Source organism: Schistocerca piceifrons, chromosome 7, assembly GCF_021461385.2.
Source record: "Schistocerca piceifrons isolate TAMUIC-IGC-003096 chromosome 7, iqSchPice1.1, whole genome shotgun sequence".
In the NCBI taxonomy this organism is placed as follows: Eukaryota; Metazoa; Arthropoda; class Insecta; order Orthoptera; family Acrididae; genus Schistocerca; species Schistocerca piceifrons.
Genome location: NC_060144.1, coordinates 547,140,853 through 547,160,735, shown reverse-complemented (window position 1 = coordinate 547,160,735; position 19,883 = coordinate 547,140,853). Strand labels below are relative to the sequence as shown.

The following is a 19,883-nucleotide window of genomic DNA, read 5'->3' as shown; positions in this document are numbered from 1 at the left end:
CTTCGTTTTCCTGCTTGGCGAACAGCTATCCCCCTTACAGGTGCTGCTTCCGTAACGCTTCCACGCCGCTCTTGTTTATCTCCCCTCACTCTCCTTCTGTTTATCTTCTCCTCACTCTCCCTCTCTGGTCAGAATCTCCTCCCCCTGGAATAACATCCAGACTCCCTTCAAAAGATTTCGACCACCCTACGTGCACAACTATCTTTCTCGTTGGAATTTGAATCTTGACACTTAATGATGACGTAGTCTCTACCACTTGGTATGGCCCTTGATTCTTTGCACAAAACCTCTTTGTCCCTACATTCGGCGTATACGAAGTTAATAGCATCACCTTCTGACGAACCTTACACTGTGGCATTCTTGCCATACAGCCCACAGCTTCGACCTGTTTCTCCAGTGCTCGTGTAATTGCCCTCCGGTCTTCGCTTTCTTCGTTTTCAATATATAGAACGGTGATAATACTTCATATGGCGATAACCTTATATTCGGATATTGTTTTGAGTTGTATCTTGGAAATATATATAGGAAAGGCAAACCCAGGTTTCTAGCATTTGTAGACTTAAAGAAGGCTTTTGACGATGTTGATTACAATACTCTCTTTCACATTCTGGAGGTGACAGGGGTCAAATACAGGGAGCCAAAGGCTATTTACAATTGGTACAAAAACCAGATGGCAGTTACAAGAGTCGAGGGCCATAAAAGGGAATCAGTGAATGGAAAGGGAGTGATACAGGGTTGTAGCCTATCCCTAATGTTATTCAATCTCTATATTGAGCAAGCATTAAAGGAAACAAAAGAAAATTTCGGAGTAGAAATTAAAATACTTGGAGAAGAAATAAATACTTTGAGGTTTGCTGATGACATTTTAATTCTGTCAGAGACTGCAATGGACCTGGAAGAGCAGTTGAACGGAATGGACAGTGTCTTGAAAGGAGGATATAAGATGAACATCAACAAAAGCAAAATGCGAATAATGGAATGTAGTCGAATTATATCGGGTGATGCTGAGGGAATTAGATTAGGAAATGAAACACGTGAAGTAGTAGATGAGTTTTCCTATTTGGGGAGCAAAATAACTGATGATGGTCGAAGTAGAGAGGATATAAAATGTAGACTGGAAATGGAAACGAAAACTTTTCTGGAGAAAAAAATTTGTGAACATCGAGTATAGATTTAAGTGTCAGGAAGTCGTTTCTGAAAGTATTTGTATGGAGTGTAGCCATGTATGGAAGTGAAACGCGGACGATAGATATTTTACACAAGAAGAGTATAGAAGCTTTAGAAATGTGGTGCTACAGAATAATGCTGAAGATTAGATGGCAAATCACACAACTAATGAGGAGGTACTGAATAGAATTGGGGAGAAGAGAAATTTGTGGTACAACTTGACTAGAAGAAGAGATCCGTTGGCACGACATGTTGTGAGGCATCAAGGGATCACCAATTTAGTATTGGGGTGCAGCGTAGACGGTAAAACTCGTAGAGGGAGACCCAGAGATGAATGCACTAAACGAAGGTCAGATTCGCACCTTACATGAGAGCTTTATACATCGCAACGGGAAGGTGAATATGACACCTAACTTAATTTGGTAGTAATGAGCAAATTTGCCTATCAGTACGTGATACAACAAGGGATAACACTAAATCGACAGTAAATAATACACCATTCCTATAATGCATGTTTGAGCGGAAGGTGAAACAAGCAGCGAGAGGCGTTTTAGTTTGGAATCCAGAGGGACGAGGATAGAGACAAGGCCTCACTACAGGGGGTACCACAGAAACCAGTGAAAGGGATGTCCCAGGCAGAAAACCAACGACCGATTAGGTGATTCAGACGAGGAGAACGAGTATGACGGCTCATCTGAGGGAGGGCAGGAAGGAAAGCTAGTAGAAAACTGTGTTTCGGAATTCCAAATGGATACGAAACAAAACCAGTGACACATTTTCGATCAAGTATTCAGCGAGTGGTACACACGTGAGAGAATCGTGTACACATTTAAGTGTCTGGCACGGACACAAAACGTCGGATTGGTTGAAACGCGCAAGGAAGAAAAAAAGAGCCAAAGTTTCGCGGCAATTTAATTGTAGAGACCTTGCGATTGGTAGGGAGAGTTTCCATAAAATAAGAGGAACCCTCCTATTGGCTGAAAAAAGCCATGACGTGAAGAACGAAAGAACCTACGTGGGGAGACAGTTTGGCTATGAGTAAGACAAGACGGAAATTTTCGTGGACTCTTCTCTGAACTGGCGTCAAGTGCAGAATGGAACTCATAACACTGTGTACGATGCAGAGTAGTAATTTGTGTGAACACTGCGTTCACAGCGGCTGATATCGAGCTATAAATTAACTGTAGCATTGTTTAGCTCGAACTATGGAGCAACGAACCAGCCAATTAGTTGATTGTTCTTGCGAGAACTGAGAGGATATTATAATATGCATGCTGCTCGAACGATGCCCGTGTATATGGCTACATTCTAAGACTCGGGACGAGTACAAGTTCTCTTGCATAACGGGAAACATAGGGAAAGTTGCTGCTGGAAAATTCAGTAAAGGTATAATTAGTTTTATAGGAATTGCAGCGGAAGAGAGCGACCTAGCAGACAACAGCTGATTGCAGCTTAAGATAAATACCACGTTCAGAGGTGTAAAGTTGTTGTTTCACCAGCTTGCGTCCACTGCATACTCAAGCGACCTTGGGTAATCTTTTGCTCGGTTTGTCACATAATTAACCAAGCACCATGGACATGATTGTCATCCTAAAAACAGTACTGAACTTGAACCGCAATCGGACAATTTTTGTAGTACTGACCAACATCAAAACGTAAGTGTGGGAACAATTTTGTGAAGAAAGTTCTAATTAAACTTTAATATTGTCGTGTTTAGGATAATTTTACCTTCTGAGAGCTAATATTTAATATTGTCGTGTTTAGGATTATTTCACTTTTTGATTTTGACGAGATGCGTTATCGTGACAACTGTTTTTTTTTTTTTTGTCACATTTAAAACTGTGTAAATGCGTGTATTTTCGTGCTAATATTGCGACATTAAACATGGCATTTCAACTTACACAGTTGCCATCAATCCTAGAATAAGTAAACCACCAATATTGCACCTTACAAATGGCGACCCTGCCAGGCTGGTAACTGGTTTGACTGGATGGCAACTAGTCAATTAGTATGAAAAATAAAGATTTCTTAATTTTAAAAATAATTGTATTGTTTTGTGACCAGGTTACCCAAGGTATGTAAATGTATAGTGGATAGACTACAGTAAATGTGTGATCCAAAGTGTAGAAAAGTTGTATTAGCAAGTAGAATAACATTTGTCATTGTGTAGAAGTATCTTCTGAATGACCTTGCTGGCACGCGCGAAGTTATTCACGGCGTTGTTGGGTTCGGTCCGAAAATCCACAAAAATGAGTACATAATCTAAGAAACTTTCTATGATATTTTGGAAACGTGTAAGATCATACACCTTGATGTTGACGAGAGCGCAAGCTCGTGCATTTCGAAAGACAGAGGTTAGCGAGACGATCAGAGATGGTGGAAGAACGGAGAGTGTCGCAGATAGGTCAAATTGAATATCTTGACAAGATAGAGACAGACGTAGAACAAAAAGTATGGGGTGCGAATCACGGAACGGAACGTAGTGATAGCGCAGACGGAATGGTGGCAGCTTCACGATTGGTATCACAGTCTGAGAATACACGAAAACAAACAAATGACGGATCTAGTGGGTCAGAAATAGAGTCAGAGGATGAGCAACTTCGGTATGTTGAACCAAATATAGCAATTTTGAACCAAACGGGACAGTTTCCAACAGAAAGAATGTATGTAAGTGCGTCCGCGCTGTGCACGAAGTCGGTAAAGCGCCACGTGAAAGAGGCGAACGGTGAAATTTACATCAAACAGTGACAGGTGACGATGGCGAAGAGTCAGATAGTATGTGCGCATTATTGAAGCAACTCACAATGGTCGTAAAGCAAACGAGTGAAACAACAAATGCAAGGTGAGAAGACTTAAAAACCGAAACGGCGAATGGGAAAAGAGACACAAATGCAGCATTAAATAGTCTCCAATTTGAAACTTACGCTGGGTTCGAAAAAGTCCGTGAAGATCAGCAGAAACTACGAACAGAAGTCAATGAACAGTTTACTGAAATCCGGAGAGGGGCGAGAGACTCACGCGAGCTGATAAATTGTTAATGACTGACCAGAGAAAGAGGCGTTCTGACGTTGACCAGATCCAGAGTGGATAAGTTAGCACGTAAGACGTCTGGTAAGGAGCAACAAATCTTGGAAGAGCTCAATGACAGAAAACGTGTCATCCGAGCGGCATTAAAACGCATTGAAAACGCATTGAAAACATAGTCTCGAAAAATCAGAAACAGTGAAGACCTTCGTACAGAATTGAAACAGTGTATCGAGAATCGTACAGAAAACAGTAGCGAGGTGACGGAATCGGTAGTATCATCCGACATAGTGATGGGAAGAAATCCAGAAATAAACAAGTCAGTTGTACAATCTTTCGTAGCAGTAGCGGAAGCACAAAAATGTCATGAAATTCCAGTCGTATATCCACAAGAGGATGCATCCATAATTACGGAAGCGAAACAAAAGCAAATAGGAAAAGAACAGTTAACAGCTGAGCGAAGCACGTGGTGTGCGGTCACAGCAGACAAGGGAGCGAGAAACGCTAAACGCGCGCATTCCAACAGAGCGGCAGCCGACCCTCCGAACGTACGCGAGTGACGCGAGAACAGACCTAGTTACGGTGACACATGCACCAATTTTCCTGTTTCCAAGATACGGTAAAACAGTCATCGACCCCAAGACAACATGAACGTAATAGAAAGGCAGAACACTGACCCATTTACGGGAAATGTAAACGAATCATTCAATCCGGCACACGAGAAACAGTACGGTATAGATAACTGCACACCACTGCGTACATACATTGCTAAATGGGACATAAATACGTCATATCAAGACCCAAATGTGGTAGAACGAGTACTAGAGAACATGACACAGTCGAAGGGAACGAGTAATGTTTTGGAAACACAAACGCCGTATGGTGAAAGAAAGGTTTGATAATGATCACTTTTTGACAGTCAGAAAATTTCAACATTACAAAGAAAGCGGCAACAGCTTACATCCACGCACAACTATAAATCAATTTCAGATCGGTTTACCAGAGCATTGGCCACTTCGCCATAAACTTGACTTCATTTGTGGGCATATGGACGGCGCAATAGCAGAATCCAAGCCAAGAGTACCCGTAAACTGTCAATCGTATGAGCAATTTAAATCCGCACTCGTCCACGGAAGCACAAAATAGAGTATGGTATGAGTTATTACAGAAAGAGTTGTTCGAAAATTCAGGAGAAAAAAGAAACCCGTTATATTTTTCGAGGAAATGACAAAAAAAGAATCAGTGGTTAGATTATCAATACAGTGATGGGGAACTGATATGGATGTGCACAGTGAAGTTACTGTTACTTTATCAGCAGTCATTGGTTAGTAGGGCAGGAGATAATATACAAGTATTTAAAGGAATGTTAAGAGAACTTGAATTAATATTCAGTGAAGATGACGCAAAGAAACAACGTACATTCAGAGAAAACAATAATAGGGACTTAACAGCAACCGATCAGGTTTTAATAATAACATTTCCAGTATCAATATTAACGTAGGAGAAGGTAATGGTTTTGGAAGGAGTGGTAGTCGCCCATGGGATAACAATAATAATTATGGTTTTGGAAACGCACAGAGGGAAAATAACAATTATGGTTTTGGTGGGCCGCGGAATTATAATGGTGGATTTGGTCCCAGAAACTACGGTGGTAACTATGACCCGTACGAACGAAGGCGGAAGCTTTAGAGGATTTCAGTAGCAAAATCCAGGTTATTCAGGTGGTAATGCAATGTCCAGAACGCAGAAAGGTTGGGAAAATGAAGCTTTAGCGGGACAAAACACGCGAAATGAACCGGTAGAAGAAGTCGAGTGGAGGCCACCAAACCCAGGTAAAAGACGGAATTGACGAGATGAACGGCACGAAGACCAATAGTAATACCCAAGTGAGAAGTAAAGTCTCTCCAGTTTCTAAAGTAAAACATCGACATTTTGTAAAATTAACACCCAGCAATAGGAAAGTTACAGCGTTGAAAACTAATTCTTTTCTGTATACAAAAGCCCCATGGAAGTAAGTAAAGTAGTCCATAATAATGCAGTCGAATTGATGAATCCAAAAACAGGAAAATCATTGGGTTTGCACCACGTAACTCATTTAAAGTTATTCAGACAAGAAAAGAAGAGTAACTCCACACGAGAATTTATTTCTATTAAATCTCCAGAAATCAAAAAATATGAATGATAGAAAAATGCACACAGCTAAAACTTTTAACTTGTACTTATCTCAGTTAAATAAATAAAATAAGTGTTGTTATGATGGTAAATGGAGAATAATGAAGAAATCACAGGAAAATAAGAACCAAAGTAACTCTTCTACTAACGAAATGTGTTCTGGGGAAAGAGTTGAAAGTAAGGAGACGAAATAGTAGATGAGACTCTCTTAAAGACGTAGAATGAAGGAGGAGGAAGTTGATTTTTGTAGACGAAAGGAAGTGAAGAAGTAGGAAGGAAATAGACAATTAGGTGGGATGGAGGTAGGCATTTTTAATCTGTTCCGTCAAGGACGGTGAACGAATAACTGAGGAGATATTTTGGGGGGCTATGTGAAGCATATATGATTTGTGGAAAGTGCCACAATCTCATGTTGAACGAGAGATATGAGGGAAATAAATATAAGAAGTCGTTAAGAGGTAACAATTAGGAAAGAGAATTGAATTATTTAGTTAAGCAAGAAACTTGCTATTTCGTGGAAGGAGGTAAACAGTGGGAAAAAAACTAACCCAGAAAAGATTTCAATACAGGAATATCATGAGGAAAGAAAGGAATATAAAAGTTTACTATCGAGAAGAAAGAAGAAAGGGGTAAGTACAACGAGAAATAGAAATTTTAAGCTTTAAAAACAACGCAATAGAACAATAGACAATATTTTTGAAAGGGAAAATATCAAAAAAGCAGCCATAAAGTGTATTTTGAAGTTCTGTTACAGCTAAGGACAAAAAGAAGTGATTGCAGAGAAAAGGGCGCTGGAGTCGGAGACAAACTGCGAAGTTTTCAAAATATCATAAGATACATGCAGTTAGAAAACTAAAAAAGAAGTAGAATTGGAAAGTCACTAACGTACTAACCGTCATCACCATCAATTTTACTCCTACTAAACATCGTGATGAGGATGAGGAAACCATGACCTTTGTAGTAAGAAAAGAAAATGGGGAAAGATTAAAAAAATATATACAGGGATAAGAAAAACTGTTTTGGATAGAGTAACAATACTTTTTGTAAAGTCAAGGAAAAGAGTTTAATGTTTGCAAAGTTTTAGCGTAATTTAAGAGAGAAACATCATATTAGATATGATGTCAGCAGACAAGATGCGGCATCATTGCGGCCAGGTCGACGACAAGAAGTGACTGGAAGTAGATACTCCGTGCGAATTGGTATGGGTGGAGGTTATACTTAACAGCCGAACTAAGTTAATAATTGGCTCCTTCTACCGACCCCCAGACTCCGATGATATAATTGCTGAACAGTTCAGAGAGTCTCGTAACAAATAAATACCCCACTCATACGGTTATAGTTGGTAGAGACTTCAACCTTCCCTCGATATGTTGGCAAAAATACTTGTTCAAAACCGGTGGTAGGCAGAAAACATCTTCCGAGATTGTCCTAAATGCTTTCTCCGAAAATTATTTCGGGCAGTTAGTCCACGAACCCACGCGAATTCAAAATGGTTGCGAAAACACACTTGACCTCTTAACCACAAACAATTCAGAGCTAATAGAGAGCATCGTGACTGATACAGGGATTAGTGATCACAAGGTCGTTGTAGCTAGGCTCAGTACCGTTTCTTCCAAATCAACCAGAAACAAATGCAAAATGATTTTATTTAAAAAAGCGTATAAAGTGTCTCTAGAAGCCTTCCTAAGAGACAATCTCCATTCCTTCCGAACTGACTATGCAAATGTAGACGAGATGTGGCTCAAATTCAAAGATATAGTAGCAATAGCAATTGAGAGATTCATACCTCATAAATTGGTAAGAGATGGAACTGAAACCCCATGGTACACAAAACAGGTCCGAGCGTTGTTGCAGAGGCAACGGAAAAAGCATGCGAAGTTCAGAAAAACGCGAAATTCCGAAGATTGGCTAAAATTGACAGACGCGCGAAATTTGGCACGGACTTCAATGCGAAATGCCTTTAATAGGTTCCACAACGAAACATTCTCTCGAAATTTGGTAGAAAATTCGAAGAAATTCTGGTCGTATGTAAAGTACGCAAGCGGCAAGACGCAGTCAATACCCTCGCTGCGCAGTGCCGATGGTACTGTTACCGACGACTGTGCCGCTAAAGCGGAGTTACTGAACCCAGTTTTCCGAAATTCTTTCACCAGGGAAGACGAATGGAATATTCCAGAATTTGAAACACGAACATCTGCTAGCATGAGTTTCTTAGAAGTAGATACCTTAGGGGTTGCGAAGCAACTCAAATCGCTTGATACGGCCTAGTCTTCAGGTCCATATTGTATACCGATTAGGTTCCTTTCAGATTACACTGCTACAATAGCTCCCTTCTTAGCAATCACATACAACCGCTCGCTCACCGATGGATCTGTACCTACAGATTGGAACATTGCGCAGGTCGCACCAGTGTTTAAGAAGGGTAGTGGGAGTAACCCATCGAACTACAGACCTATATCATTGATCGGTTTGCAGTAGGGTTTTGGAGCATATACTGTGTTCAAACATTATGAATCACCTCGAAGGGAACGATCTATTGGTACGTAATCAGCATGATTTCAGAAAACATCGTTATTGTGCAACGCAGCTAGCTCTTTATTCGCACGAAGTAATGGCCGCTATCGACAGGGGATCTCAAGTTGATTCTGTATTTCTAGATTTCCGGAAAGCTTTTGACACCGATCCTCACAAGCGACTTCTAATCAAGCTGCGGGCCAATGGGGTATCGTCTCAGTTGTGCGACTGGATTCGTGATTTCCTGTCAGGAAGGTTGCAGTTCGTAGTAATAGACGGCAAATCATAGAGTAAAACTGAAGTGATATCAGGTGTTCCCCAGGGAAGCGTCCTGGGACCTCTGCTGTTCCTGATCTATATAAATGACCTGGGTGACAATCTGAGCAGTTCTCTTAGGTTGTTCGCAGATGATGCTGTAATTCACCGTCTAGTAAGGTCATCCGAAGACCAGTATCAGTTGCAAAGCGATTTAGAAAAGATTGCTGTATGGTGTGGCAGGTGGCAGTTGACGCTAAATAAAGAAAAGTGTGGGGTGATCCACATGAGTTCCAAAAGAAATCCGTTGGAATTCCATTACTCGATAAATAGTACAATTCTCAAGGCTGCCAATTCAACTAAGTACCTGGGTGTTAAAATTACGAACAACTTCAGTTGGAAAGACCACATAGATAATATTGTGGGGAAGGCGAGCCTAAGGTTGCGTTTCATTGGCAGGACACTTAGAAGATGCAAGTCCACTAAAGAGACACACTACACTCGTTCGTCCTCTGTTAGAATATTGCTGCGCGGTGTGGGATCCTTACCAGGTGGGATTGACGGAAGACATCGAAAGGGTGCAAAAAAGTGCAGCTCGTTTTGTTTTATAACATAATAGGGGAGAGAGTGTGACAGATATGATACGCGAGTTGGGATGGAAGTCATTAAAGCAAAGACCTTTTTTCGTCGCGGCGAGATCTATTTACGAAATTTCAGTCACCAACTTTCTCTTCCGAATGCGAAAATATTTTGTTGAGCCCAACCTATATAGATAGGAATGATAATCAAAATAAAATAAGAGAAATCAGAGCTCGAACAGAAAGGTTTAGGTGCTCGTTTTCCCCGCGCGCTGTTCGGGAGGGGAATGGTAGAGAGATAGTATGATTGTGGTTCGATGAACCCTCTGCCAAGCACTTACATGTGAACTGCAGAGTAATCATGAAGATGTAGATGTAGAAGACTGAGGAGAGCCGTTAGGCGTGAGAGGAAGGGACTCTGTGAGTGCCTGGTACGTCGGCTACGAGATGACGAAAGAAAAGTCCTTGGTGGAAGCAACGTTCCAAGAGGATAACTCCTCTGTGGGAAAGTTTGGAGAGCTACACCATATCCTGGATACGATCAACATGTACCGTGAAGTTAGCTTTATTCATATGAAAGCCACATACAAGCGTTATAACAATGGTTTTGCGAAAGTGTTCGATACGTGTCGCTTTTATCGCGAATTCTTCAAAGCAGCATATGAAGAGGTAATGGATGTTCACCGAACCGGAACGGAGGTGGACATATTACGCGAGGACGAGCGGAGGCTTAGATTCACCATAGGAAGAAGAAGAAACGCATTTCTGTAACTCAATGTGCAGAACAGCGGAAACTGTTATCAGACCATACGAAATTCGACAGCTGCGAAACAGTCGCTGAACACTAATGGGACGGAACAAGAAAACGATGGAAGTCTGTTCAACTTATCTAGATGAACAACCGATTACAATGAAGAATACACAACATATGCAAAGAAGACGCCATAAGAACGGATTAAACGAGAACAAGGTTAAACAGGTCTTCAGTCCTAATTCCCGGTCCAGAGAAGAGCGAAGATACAAGTGAGAAGACAGCAAGATGCGCCAAGAACAGAAGATGCAATGCAGAAGTTTTGGAAGAAAGAAGAGCCTGGACCAGAAGAGATCAAGAAATATTTTCAAATCCCTTCCCATAAAAGACCATTATTGCATTCAATTACCAACGAGAATCCAATTTGACTGTTGTAACAGTATAAATATCCGATATTCTTTATGGAAAATTGCAACACCTTCAGATGTCATACCGAAAAATGGGAAATAACAACTAGTATGGAAACCTAGAGTCGAAGTTACCAACGATGAACCAGAATAAAGAGCCGACGAAAGGTGAAGAAAAGTTTATGCTGCCAAAAAGAGATCTCCAATACAACGCCGCCATGGGCATATGCAACGTGAAACAGAGGCAACCACGTATTCATGACACGCTCAGACCTACAGCAACCCTTCTCTCTGCCAACCGTCATTCCATACCGAACGGAAACGCGGCGAGACGCATACCAAACGTCGTTCCATGCAAGTGGCGAGGTCCACCACCAACCGTAATTCCATGTTTGACAGAGACACATCGAAACACTCGAAGAAAAAAAACAGTTTTTAATAAACCATGTTAAAGATGTAGGAGAAAGAACTGTCTGTGACAGACTACTACCCGAAAAAAGGGGGATTTATTTATTGTGTTTAAAAATATGTGAACCTGAAGATTTTTAGGTGTTAGCAATAGATCTCTATTAAGGATGTTTTATTTTTATTTTATCTTGACATGCCAATAATTTTTCTTGTATTGCACACTTTTTTCAGCATGTTTAAGTTAAGAAAACCTAATGTTAATTTTTGGGGTGTTAAAATTCTAGTGTAATGTGTTCATTAAACGTATAAGACAGATAAATATGAAAGGGTTTAGCTATTCCGTGATGTCTGTTTAAATTTTCTAAGGCAATTAGTAGGCATAGAAATTTAATATGTGTGTAAAAGTCTAATTTAAAAATTTTTGTAATCTCATAATACGTAGGGTTAAGACTTTTGGGGAATATAAGCAAGTTAATGTATACGATTATGCCTGTAAAGTCATGGATATGGTTGAGTTATAGATCATAAAGCTTAATTATAAGAAATGAAAATTTCTTCAATTAGGATTAATATGAAAGCTAGAGAACAGCAACATTTATTATAAAGGAGGAGGAGAGTATTAAATGAAGATTTCCTCACCTTCAGTAAATATCCATTATCATTTAACATGAATTAGGAAACAAAAGAAAACCCAGTCAATGTCCAAAAATGAAATTCCTGAAAAGATACAAATTTATATATATATACGCACTCAGCGGTAACATCGAATGGGGACTGCCAAGCCAAAACTGAGCGCTTCAGCGCAGCGTGTACATGTTTACACCCAGTGCGTGAAGCACTCTTCATAACAGTGTGACCAACTGCCATACAAAAAGAGTCCTGTACTAATAAATAAATAGGAGGCCTTTCGTTTGGGATTATCCTCATACAAAATATTAAAATGGGAAGTTGGTCACCAATTATATCAATTGCTATAGGCAGCTATTGCAACCAATTTTGCACTGCTTTCAGTCAATTTCCCAACAACTGATTGACCCAGCACAGAATTGAACTCGGAAGAAGGATAATATTTCAGGTGGCAGAATAAATGAAGGTCAGTTTTGCACCTTAAATCAGAGCTTTATGCATCGCAACGGGAAGGTGAATATGACACCTAACTTAATTCGGCGGTAACGAGCAAATTTGCCTATCGGTATGTAATGCTAAAAGGGATGGCACTCAATCGACAGTAAATAACACACCGTTCCTATAATGCATGTTTGAGCGGAAGGTGAAACAAGCAACGAGAAGCGTTTTAGTTTGGGATTCAGAGGGACGAGGGCAGAGGCAAGGCTGTGATACAAGGGGTACCACGGAAACCAATTAAAGGGGTGTCCCAGGCAGTAAATCAACGACTAAGACGAAGAGAGCGAATGTAACAGCCCATTTGAGGGAGGGCAGGAAGGAAAGCTTTTAGAAAACTGCATTTCGGGATTCCGAAGGAATACGAAACAAAATCAGTGACACATTTTCGATCAAATGTTCAGCAAGTGGTACACATATGAGAATGTCAATGTATGCATTTAGGTGTCTGGAACGGGCACAAAACGTCCGACTGGCGGGAACGCGCTAGGAAGGAGAAAAGAGATAAAGTTTCGACGCAATTTAATTGTAGGGACCTTGCGATTGGTAGAGGGAGTTTCCACAAAATAAGAGCAACCCTCCTATTGGCCGAAAAAAGCCGTGACGTGAAGAATGAAAGAACCTAGGTGGGGAGATAGTTTGGCTATGAGTAACAGAAGACGGAAATTTTCGTGGTCTCTTCTCTGAACTTGCGTCAAGTGAAGAATGGAGCACACAACGCTCTGTGCGATTCAGAGGAGTAATCTGTGTGACCACTGCATTCGCAGCGGCTGATATCCGGCTAGAAATCAGCTGTAGCATTGTTTACCTCCTACTGTGGAGAAACGAACCAGCCAGTTGATTGTTCTTGCGAGAACTGAGAGGGTATTGTAATATGCGTGCTGCTCCAACCATGCACGTGTATATCGCCACATTCTAAGATTAGGGATGAGTACTAGTCCTCTTGCATAACGAGAAACATATGTAAAGTTGCTGCTGGAAAATTAAGCAAATGTGTAATTACTCTTGTAGGAATTTCAGCGGAAGAGAGTGGCCTATCAGACAACAGCTCATTGCAGCATAAGGTAAATATCGCGTGCAGAGGTATTAAGTTGTTGGTTCACCAGCTTGTGTCCCCCGCATACTCAAGCGACCTTGGGTAATCTTTTGTTCGGTTAGCCACATAATTAACCATGCACCATAGATACGATTGTCATCCTAAAAACAGTACTGAACTTGAACCGTAATCGGACTATTTTCATAGTACTGATGAACATAATAACGTAAGTGTAGGAACAATTTTGTAAAGAAACGTCTAGTTAAACTTTAATACTGTCGTGTTTAGGATAATTTAATCTTCTGAGAACTAATATTTAATTATATATATATATTTCTTTCCAACATGTCTGAAATGCCGGCCGAAGTGGCCGTGCGGTTAAAGGCGCTGCAGTCTGGAACCGCAAGACCGCTACGGTCTCAGGTTCGAATCCTGCCTCGGGCATGGATGTTTGTGATGTCCTTAGGTTAGTTAGGTTTAACTAGTTCTAAGTTCTAGGGGACTAATGACCTCAGCAGTTGAGTCCCATAGTGCTCAGAGCCATTTGAACCATTTTTTTGTCTGAAATAGCAGATACCATGCAGCTTATAACAAAGCAATTACAATGAAATGAATATCCCTAGCTGCGTACAGGAATTGATATAAGTCAACAGGAACAGTTGAAAATGTGTGCCCCAACCAAGCCTCGAACCCGTGATCTCTTGCTTACCTGGCAGATGTTGTATCCAACTGAGCCGCCGAGGACGCAGAGAATTGTGCGGCTGCAGGGACTTATCCCTGAAACACCTCCCGTAAGACCCACGTTCTCAACTTATTGTCCCGCACTATATTCGCAGTGCCCATGCCCATTATACTCATAACACATGGCTTTCTTGCCGATTCTTTGCAGTCGCACTATTCTCTGTGTCCTAAGTGATTCCTGCCATGTAAGCAGGAGACCCTGGGTTCGAGTCCCGGTCAGGGCACACATTTTCAACTGCCACCGTTGTATTATATCAACGCCTATATGCAGCTAGGGATATTCATTTCATTGTAATTTTATTTAATATTCTTGTGTTTAGGATTATTTCACTTTTTGATGTTGATGAGATGTGTTATCCTGACAACAGTTTTTTTAGTGTCACATTGAAAACTGTGTAAAAAAATGTATTTTTAGCCTAATATTGCGACATTAAACAGGTCATTTCAAATTACACAGTTGTCATCTATTCTACAATAAGTAAACTACAAATATTGCACCTTAAAACGTGTATGTGTTTAATAAAATTCTTCTGGGTTTGAGGCCGCATTTTCATCTGTAAAATTCCGATGTTTTCGCGACTTACAACAGTCGCCAAAATTTCGGAATTTTACAGATGACAATACCTCAAACCCAGAAGAATTTTGTTGATTGTGACAACGGCCACGGAAGCGTACGTGTATATGTATTAAGTGAATTCTTCAAGAAATACAAGTTACCCCCAGTACACAATTTATAAACAATTTCATCATTCCAGCCTTTGTGCAATATGTCTTTTCGTTTTTTCATGAAGCCGTTTGCAAATAAATTACTTATTTGTTACTATGATGGTTTTGTTACTGAGTACTGGTTGATCAACTGTAACAGTCTCTAGCGATGACTTTCAGGCAGAATCTATGGCCTAGGAGACGCTACGTCCGTTGACAGCAGCAGTGCTTTACCTACCCACAGAGAGTAGCCCCTTGCATTACTGACTGCCCGGTTGCGTATCTTGCAGGTGAGCGGCACACTGCACAACACGGGCCAGACGCTGGTGTTCCGCGTGAGCAAGGACGCCAAGGAGCAGCCTGTCAACATCACGGGCGGCCCGCTCGCCTACCGCTACCAGTTTGAGGAGATGTACTTCCACTACGGCACCAACAACAGCCACGGCTCCGAACACCGCATCCACGGCTACTCCTTCCCTGGAGAGGTACATTTTATTCTCTCTCTCTCACTCACTTTCTAAAATACATTCTGTTAGCCGTCAGAATGCGGTTTCCTTACTTTTAATATCAGTGTGAAAACAAAAAATTATAACGTATCATTATATATTGACTTTACCGATAGAGACAGATTGCTAAAAGAATAATTATACCCGTAAGATTTCTATGTGGAGAGCAATTTTACACTGCTGCCCTTAACCCTAACAATACCAACGCACTTTTCATAATGTGTAGTATGAAGGGGAGAACGGTAATTTCATGCACACCACAAAAAATAAATAATAATTAAAAATAAAAACTTAAAAAAATAGAACTTTGTTAAATTGTTTAACTTTCACAAGCAACCCACTTTTTGAATAGGTACTAACATATAAGTAGGGTGTAGAACCAGAAAATATCTTTTACCACATTCTTAGCAATTCGAGGCATTTTCCGTAGTGTTTACACCGAGCAGAAGGGTACCGTATGACTACCACCAAACATCGAAAAAAGGACTAGTTTCAGTAATTGTCTTTGATTTTCATTCACATTACACTTTTTAACGTTATATACAGGTCTAAGACGGGTCCACGACCTGAAAACGTGAACATGATATTTGCTTCGAAATCACATTCACTACTAAGACTTTTGGGTTACGTTTTACTCATAAATTTAAAACAGTTACGCAGTCTAATAAAAGATATCATTACATATTTTTTCTAAATTTTAAAATATTAAGTACCAGACTAGATTAAGATATTTTCAAAACGTGAACACAAAGTATACGCCATCCTCCTCTCCCCCCCCCCCCCCCCCCCCCGCCCTAATTGGTATTACGAGGGTTTTAAGTTGCTACTTCAGTAATTTCTTTTATTGCACTTGAAAAAAAATGGTTCAAATGGCTCTGAGCACTATGGGACTTAACTTCTGAGGTCTTCAGTCCCCTAGAACTTACAACTACTTAAACCTAACAAACGTAAGGACATCACACACATCCATGCCCGAGGCAGGATTCGAACCTGTCGAAATCGTCATGACAGTTCGTGAGCAGGCGGTGTGGCGTTAGCTTGTTGAAAGATAAGCTATTGAAGACCTCAAATATAGAATACGTAACTACATAACTAAACAATATAACGGTCTCTCTCCTTATAGCCTACCACGTGTATCAGAGGCGATTGTGTTGAGTACTCGGTTGCACCCCAAGCAGGTTGCTGTGCCCAAATGATACCCATTCCGTGCAATGTGTCAACGTCCGTTCTTCTTGGAGCCTTCACACATGTTTCCATCCACCGTGGCTCTGTAAACAGATCCCGAAAACGTCTGCAATGTTCCTCTGTCCAATGTTGCAGTTGGTCGCACCTCTCTCTGCTGTTGCACGAAGGGCAGCTGCGACAGTGGTAGCCTGAAGACTGACCCTGGTGCTGTAGACCTCGTCACGCGGTCCGTCTCACTACTCGCAAACAAGCCCACTTCATGGTACGACGTACGTAACGTAGCTGTGCCATCCTCATCGGCTGAGGACAATGTGACGATCCTCCTTGGCTCTGAGAACTTTCATTCGACTGAGTATATTCCATCTGAGACCATCGATTCCATATTCGACTAACTCGTGGGAAGACAAACGACAGTTGCGGTATATCGAAACGATAAACCACACTCTCCACAGGTCGCGACAATGAAGCTGTCGCATTTCGACACGTGCTGGTAAACTGTTTCTCAGTCTTAGACGAAGTATAAGACCCATAAAAACCAAATGTTGTTTCTAAATGTGCATTCTTTCGTTACATACAGAATAAAAATGGCGTTATTTCTTCCTTGGTTACTCGGTAGCGCTCAGACCTTAATTAATTGCAGCTATACATATGTAGTAAACGAGCATAATCATCTTGAGGTTCCTCTGTCTGTGTTCACATACAAACAGATTTGTCAAACGGAACTATAAGGTGAATGGAAATATTTAAGTTTCAAACATCTAATATGTATATATATAGACTGATCCGACGAATGATACTTTGTACCAACCCCAGTATTCGAACCCAGGTCTTCTGCTCACGAGGCAGATGCACGAACCACTACACCATCCTGGCACAGAGGCTTTTTACAACTGCACAGACTATCCTAGCGCGCCTCCCTCTCTCTGCTAAAATTCTTTATTTTCTTTCTTCTTACCCCACGCCGTGGCTTTGATTGGTTTTTTTGTTTGTTCTCACGTATTTCCTTTCACAGTTAAACATTTTTTTTTTGTTTCCCCATTGTCTTCACTGTACTACGTAACTTTTTAGTGTGCTGTTTATTATATGGGCTGTGTTTATTATTCTACCCGAATCACTTAATTTATAATATCAGAAGCCAACGTCGCTAAATGTGAAATAGTTTACTTCATGATCAGATGCGACAGTAACCAGCTGCCGTCTTCAGATTCTGTCCTACAGTGTGTGGATAGATTAACGTTAATGTAGTACTCTTGCATTTTCATACGATAATTATCCACCAGGAACCGTATTATTCGAATAATAAAAGTTATATACCTCCCAGAAATAGAATTACATATATGTCTCGTCAAGATACAGAGAACATGCTCCAATTATAATAATACAGTTCAAGAATGGTTAGTCAGATATAAAAATTAGTATATACAAAACTTGCTGGTTTTATTTTTGAGAAACCAGCACGAAGTTCTATTACTTTAAATGGAGCCCCTTCTCAGTATGTTAACGAGATTAATGGATAACTATATCTCCGCACATACGCAATTTTTGTTATTTAGATAATATGGTATGTTGTGTATAATTGTTGCACGATCATACAGATTGGTATATTAACTTCATTCTATCCCTGCATTGTGGATTTGACAATCTGAGCATGATAGCTAGTTACTGTAGAAACTGGTCAAGAAATAAACTATATCACATCAAGCGATTTTAGCTTCAAATATTATAACTTACTTCAGTTAATCACAGGCACAACAAAACTTCTTAATGCAAAGAACAAACACATTAACAGAACACTCAGAGGAAGCGAACTTTGAACTCAAAAATGTATTAGATAACACATTTAAAAAATTAAGTAGAAAGGGGAACCCGTGAAATTAAATGATTACAACGCTGCGTTCAACAAATGATTCTAGCTGCTGAACAACCAGCTGTTTACCTACATTGAATGCCAGCCTGAGATCAGCTTTACACAACAGCCTATAAATGTATGGACATGAACTTCTAAAACGCACATAAAATAAAACAATTAGCAGAGATGAAATACCTCTGTAGACAATTGAGTTAATATAAAACGACTATCAAAAAAATACCACTCGAGTTCAGGACTATAAGTAACTTCAACCAACGAATGGATAAATAATTAACATCGCTTAAACGTGATAAGACACATACATGGCCTAAATGTGCAGGGATTAGCACGAGCTTTAAAAAGGTGTCTATAAAACAAATGAAACTTTAAACCAAGCTGGCGAGTATAACAATTAAAGTTAACTGCTCAGATCTAAAATTTTGAATAGCTGAACCAATTGTTAAGTTCTCGGTACTGAAAAATATTACAAATAGGCACAGTTGTGAATTAAATGATCTATAATGTGCCACTTTCAACAGAGCAGTGAAAGTTTTCAAAACTAGTAACGCAGCACAAGCAGCGCAACAAGGAGCTCGCACGTACCAAACGGCTCGTTACAACACCGACGACGTTAAGGGTGAGCACCACTTTCAACCAGTCATATCACATCGAAGGCGAGAAATCATTTACAGGTAAACTGATCTATACTCGCCGTTTCAAAATGCAGCTTTGTAGAACTTCCACAAATAGGTTTCATGAGGCACTTAGCCATCCACTGTGAGTACTCGACAGCCGTGAAGAGAAGATTTAACAGACGCCTCCATTTATCGAAATTCAATCCAGAAAACTAATTTTTTCACTGGACCGTGAATTCCACCGCATACCGTGGCTATACCGGCCGGCCCCATCGTAAGTTCAATATGGCACTGGATACGCAGCACACTGTCTCCCAATACAGGCCCAGCACTACAACAGGCCTGGTGCGACTTCATCCACTCACAAGGAAAGCATTCAAAACTGGATAACATTGCATCAGAGGCAAAAAAACAGTGCACTCCGACAGACAATCAACGAGGCGGCGTGAGTAACTTTTAACTACCGACAGTACGACTTCCCCGCCTCCGGGCGGGCAGTGATACGGTGAAGGAAGCAAATCTTTGGGATCCACTGCGATCCAGCTCAGCACATTTCACATAAACTAGACGCGTGTTCCGTGCCTCCTTCGTTATGTTGAAGTTTTAATGGCCAGCAGTGCAACAGAATCGAATGCGCTGATCATGCAGACGTGTGCGAGAATCAGTGGGATTTTAGGAAGACTTTTCAATGCGCGCTGGAGCGCGAATAGCCCCTTTTACCCCAGAAGGATGCCGTGATTTTCCAAAAATCCGAGCACAGCGTGGCCTTAGATGCGCTTTAACTGCAAGACCTATTCAGAGTATTTCATGTGACATTTCGGGGACTTA

General features: G+C 40.7%; 1 protein-coding gene across 2 annotated transcripts in view; it reads left to right on the top strand.

The window, feature by feature from the left end:
- The window catches only part of LOC124805071 (carbonic anhydrase-related protein 10-like), a 925,040-nt gene that overhangs the window by 693,776 nt on the left and 211,381 nt on the right, over positions 1 to 19,883 (top strand). For both annotated transcript variants that reach the window (XM_047265497.1, XM_047265498.1), the window contains one exon: positions 15,171 to 15,365. In XM_047265497.1, the coding sequence (XP_047121453.1) occupies positions 15,171 to 15,365 (195 nt within the window). The remainder of the gene's footprint in view (positions 1 to 15,170; positions 15,366 to 19,883) is intronic.